This window comes from Ipomoea nil, unplaced genomic scaffold (genome assembly GCF_001879475.1).
Source record: "Ipomoea nil cultivar Tokyo-kokei standard unplaced genomic scaffold, Asagao_1.1 scaffold3104, whole genome shotgun sequence".
Lineage (NCBI taxonomy): Eukaryota > Viridiplantae > Streptophyta > Magnoliopsida > Solanales > Convolvulaceae > Ipomoea > Ipomoea nil.
In genome coordinates, this window is record NW_017619532.1 from 2,356,033 (window position 1) to 2,361,616 (window position 5,584).

The 5,584-nt window shown below is 39.7% G+C and overlaps 1 protein-coding gene across 1 annotated transcript; it reads right to left on the reverse strand.

Moving 5' to 3' along the window:
- Positions 1-761: 761 nt before the first annotated feature.
- LOC109166673 lies at positions 762-1,547 on the reverse strand. Its single transcript, XM_019315561.1, has one exon. The coding sequence runs from the start codon at positions 1,545-1,547 to the stop codon at positions 762-764; it is 786 nt and encodes a 261-aa protein (XP_019171106.1).
- Between the last annotated feature and the right edge of the window lie 4,037 nt (positions 1,548-5,584).

Here is a 5,584-nt window from a genome sequence, read left to right on the forward strand (position 1 = left end):
GCACGGGGCCCCAAATATCAGTGTAAATGAGATCTAAAATATTATCGCTAGATTTAGCTACCCTATCTAGCGGGAATCGAGAGGATTTCCCAAGTTGACATGACGAACATAAACCGGGTATTACACTTTTATTAGATTCAACCGGGCATCCCCGTAAGACACGTTTGAGGGCTTGATCATGTGGGTGACCGAGACGCTGATGCCAGACCGTGGAAGAGGCACGAGCAGAGACGCACGCATTATGTGAGTTTGGAACAAACAACGAGTACAATCCCCCCGAGCTTGGACCTTTAAGAAGAACCGCCTGTGTGGTGGAGTCCTTCACAACAAAAAAAACTAGCATGAAATTCAAAAAAGCAATTATTATCTTTTGTAAAGCGATTTACAGATAATTTTAATGGTTTAGTGACCGAAGGAATAACTGCATGACCCACACGCGAGATCGCCAAACCTGTGCCATTACCGACTCTGAGGACAACGTCCCCGTGATACTCCTCGGACTGTGAGACCACGCTGGAATCCGGAATAGCGTGCGTGGAAGCGCCCGTGTCCGGTAGCTAGGACGTCACTGTCGGTGTCGCACCTCCGTTTCCAGTGACTGCCACATGCGCCTGGGAAGGTGGCGGTTCGGAGTACATCCCATAGCAGTAAGCCGCGGAATGGCCTTGCGACCTGCAAATCTGACAACGCAGACCGCCGCTCCGACCACGTTCGCCGCGACCTCCTCACTAGTTGCCGTCGCGACCCCCTCCGCCGCAGGACTAACCACGGCCGCCACTGCCTTGTTGCCGTCCACCTCGGCCGGCATACAACGCCGAGGGAACACCGCTCGCCGTTGCTGGTTGATAGACCGGAAAATCATCCGCATTGATGAATTTTTGTGCCTGTAAATAATCCGCCGGCTGCGGGATCGTCACCGGCGTACCAGTGACCGCCAGGGAGGCTGCCATAGACCGGAACTCCGGCCGCAGCCCCCGGAAAACATATAAGTTCTGCTCTGACAACGTCATCGGCCGCCCGGCGAGCGCTAGGTCCTCAACCAAATGCTGTGCACGCCCGAGATACTCCGGTGTCGAGCTATCCCCCTGTCGAAGTGATTGGAACTTCCCCATGAGATTGAGGCAGCAAACCTGCGAAGAAGAACCGAGCGCTGTCTCTGCCGCAAGCCACACCGCACGGGAAGTCGTCTGTCCAAGCGTGAGGTACATCACCTCCTCCGAGATCGACGAGATGAGCAAGGATAGGATGGAAATATCCTGCTCAATCCATGCTTCGTACGCCGAATTCAGTGTGGCGGAGGCAGCGGCGTCAGACTGCTTATCGGCAGGGAGTTCGATGAACGAAGCAGGGCATGGCCGCGAGCCGTCGATGAAGCCGAGAAGTCGCTGTCCACGTAAAAATGGTATAATTTGCGTTCTCCAATACAGATAGTTCCAATGGGTGAGTTTCAGTGACACAAAATGGTGTGCACTAGGAAGGGAATTGGGGGTGGTGTTTGGGGAGGAGATGGTGGTGGTGGTGAGTGAGCGTTCGGAACCTTGAGACATCGTCGAACGAGAGGAAGAGAGATAAAAAAAACAATCGGGGGATTCCTACTGGCTAACTGATACCAGATGAGAATGGAAGCGATAATTCATTCAGTTACAGAATTGTGATAACCTTAATACACTTAGAGAGAGAGACAGAGCTATCTAATAGGCTAGAGACTAGATCACTAACAGAACACTACTACAGAAATGATATACCACGTCACTAACTAAATACATAATAATAACATTGTCTAATATATATAAGTAAATGTGAGTAGAAAATATAGAATATGGTGATAAGTAAAAGAAGTTGATAATGAAAAATATGTAAGTAAATAATGGTGATAACATAGTTATAGTGATATATAGCCAAATAAATGATAGATGATTCTGCTTTCCATTTAGAAAACAATTTTTAAAAGTTTTTCAATTTTTTGAAAACTAGAAAATATTTCCAGTTTTCAAAATGAAAAACGGTACTATTAAACATGTTTTCTATTTTTTATTCTTCAATTCTTTAATTTTTTAAAAAAATTGAGAAATTCTCCAATTAATAAACGAGTCATTATGCTTTAATATATAGATATAGATTTATTAAAAAGAAGATTTGTACTTAGTTTAAACAAAACTAAGTTATCTTCTAAAGTTTTAACTCTTTGTGTTTATTTATTGAGATGACATTTTTTTCTCCTATGTTGTTTATGTAATCACTTTATCTCGCTCAATTGTTTTTAAAGTAATTATTTCTTCCCCTCTCCGTTAAATAAGTGTTAGGGCTGTTAAAAATGAGGGTAAAATGGAAGTTCACTTATTATTGTTGTTGTTGTTGTTATTATTATTATTATTATTAATGGAGGGGTCGTTCACCGCCCAACGCCCAAATATACTCCACGCTCTAATTACAGATAGTTTCTCTCTCTTCCACCATTGATGTCTAACCCTAATTCTCTAAAATCTAGCAAAGAACACGCGGAAGCAATCGAAAAAAACTAACGCAACCATGAGTAGCAGGAGGGTGCTTGGATTAGATAAAACTCCAAACTGTAAGTTTTTTTCTTGAAACCTTATATCTTCATTGCATCTGTATATGATTATATTATAAGAAATTAAAGATTGAAAATTTTCGAAATGGGAGATTTGGATAGTGCAATTTGTATGGCTGTTATACCCATATTTGTTTGCTTTTAGATGAAAACAAGCAGCTGTGTCATCATTAATTTAGATGAAAATGATAGAGTACGTGATGGGTGTAGGTTCAAAATGTTATATATATGGTTGGCTTCAAGTGAGAACTCATCCTTAGGTTCCACCTAAGAACTAATCCAAACCAACTATTTTTTCCTAATCAACGGTCAAGATTATATTTCAATTTAATGTCCAGATTAAAAAATAATAACAATAAAGGATATTGATGTAATTTTGTATGGCAACCAAATAAAAGGAAATATTATAATGTGATTCTTTCCAGATTTTAGGTGGCGAAAAAAGTAAGAATTCTTTTGGAGTTATGAATCAATATCCCTTATCGTTTCCCGTCTCTATCTTAACGGTAAGTTCCGTCCAAAAGAAAAAAAAAATTCTTTCTTTCTTATTATTAATGGCAACATCCATGTACGAAACTAAAATTTATGTAAATTCACACATGTTTTCCTCTACCTAGTTTGTGGTAATAATGAGACACCAAATTATGTTTGATCAACTGCCCCGTGCATTTGGGATGATTGATGTGAAAAGACGTTAAACATGTTAGTGTGCACTTAGGTTGAACTCTGTATGTCATAATGTGCAATCAACTGCCCCGTGCATTTGGGAGGATTGATATGAAAAGACGTTAAACATGTTAGTGTGCACTTAGGTTGAACTTTGTATGCCATAATGTGCAATTATCCTGACAGATTGAATTCACGGACATCGGGTTAATATCCACCCGGTTCGCTCCGAGAGGCATAGAAGCTGGCCCAAAAAGAATCGTCACTTGTGAGAATTGAACCTAGGTTATCCCAAAATTCTCCCCCATAAAGAGAGCTCATTTACCACTTAAGCTACCCTGTTGGGTTGACATCGAGTTAATATGATAGAATAGGATGTGCACTTGGGTTAAACTGTGTGTGCCGTAATGTGCATAATTAGTGTGTCTTTGAAAATACTTTAAACAAGTTGGTGTGCACTTGGGTTAAACTGTGTGTGTCATAATGTGCAATAATACTGACATAATGAATTCACGAAAACTGGATTGATGTGATAAACTTTGGTGAGCACTTGGGTTAAACTGTGTGTGCCATATTGTGCGAAACAAGTTGGTATGCACTTGGGTTGATAGATTATGGTGTGCACTTGGGTTACACTGTGTGAGCCATAATGTGCACTTCGATTGTGTTGTCTGAGCCATAATGTGCAAAAATTCTAAAATAATGAATTCACGAAAATCAGATTGAGGTTAAAGACAATGTTGTGCACTTGGGTTAAACTGCATGTGCCATAACGTAAATAATGTGTGTGTGGATGAAAAGACGTAAAACAAGTTGGTGTGCACTTGGGTTGAACTGTGTGCACTTTTTGTGTTGTCTGAGCCATAATGTGCAAAAATTCTAAAATAATGAATTCACGAAAATCAGATTGAGGTTAAAGACAATGTTGTGCACTTGGGTTAAACTGCATGTGCCATAACGTAAATAATGTGTGTGAGGATGAAAAGACGTAAAACAAGTTGGTGTGCACTTGGGTTGAACTGTGTGCACTTTGGTTAATAGATTAGGGTGTGCACTTAGGGTGTGCACTTGGGTTGAACTGTGTGCACTTTGGTTAATAGATTAGGGTGTGCACTTGAGTTATACTATGTGTGCCATAATTTGCAGAATTAGTTTGTATATGAAAAGATGTTACACATTTTGGTGTGCACTTGAATTGTGTTGTGTGTGCACTTAGATAGAACTGTGTGTGCACTTGGGTAAACGGGTTTGTGCGATGATGCTTATGAAAACTGATATACGAAATACCGTGTGTACTTAGGTTAGCGAATGTGTGCATGCACCCGTATACGACTGTGCATGCACCAATACCCCTAAACGTGTTTAAGAGTAAACGTGTGACAAATGTTAATGATCAATCATTGATGTGAGAATAGATAGCTGGGTTACACTCAAAATTTTATTTTATTTTTTTAAAGAAAAACTATGTCATCTTATGAAAAATAAACATGTTTGTATCTGCTAAATTCATCAAACAATTAACACAGTACATCATAAACATTATGGTAATTCCAGAAATGATAAAATAAAGGGTTGATTATAAAGTAGAAGCAAAATGTAAAGTGTGGGGAGGGTGATGCGATGTTAATGTGGAAAAACGACATGTGTTGACCCAAGGCTTGACATTTCCTTTGTTGCAATCCTGTCTACATGCCATGCATGGTGGGATTCAACCTCCTATTTCAAACGCTGAACGGTGATGGTCCACCATCGACAAAGTCTCGCAATTTGCAATGGCAAAACTTGGATATATAAATTATAATATTATACTTGAGATCAGCATCATTGGGCAAACAATATACTTTACTGTTGTCCAGCATCAGGAATGCCAAATTTCAACTCTCTGTTATTTACAACACTTCCTTTATGGCTATGAGCACAGAGAGAACTATTCTTTCACACTTTATCATGGTAAATATGACATTATTTTGACTAATCCAAATATAAAAGAGATCAATTAAGACAAAAGCTCATAAGGGAAGAAATCATTTAATAATGTACAAAAAGCAGACAAAAAAGGTAAGACTTTACAAGAGTTACAAGCTCTTGTTTACCGGAAACAGCAGTTGGAATCGATGGGGAATAATAGCCAAGTCAAAATTACTGATTTATGTTTTTGTGGGACTCCAGTTGAAGACCTTTGCTTAGATTTGACCCATCCCAATATAAAATCAAACTAGGCAAGTCCTCATCTGCAGATTCGGATGAGGCATTACCACTGACTGATGTGTTTCCCGTGGATGAAGAATGTTGTTTGATAACCCAAAAAATAGTCAATCAAACACTTAAAAAAAAAAAAGAGAGAGA

Bases quoted from the DNA above. Each gene is read 5' to 3' on its own strand.
- LOC109166673 (XM_019315561.1), bottom strand. From the start codon at position 1,547: ATGTCTCAAGGTTCCGAACGCTCACTCACCACCACCACCATCTCCTCC.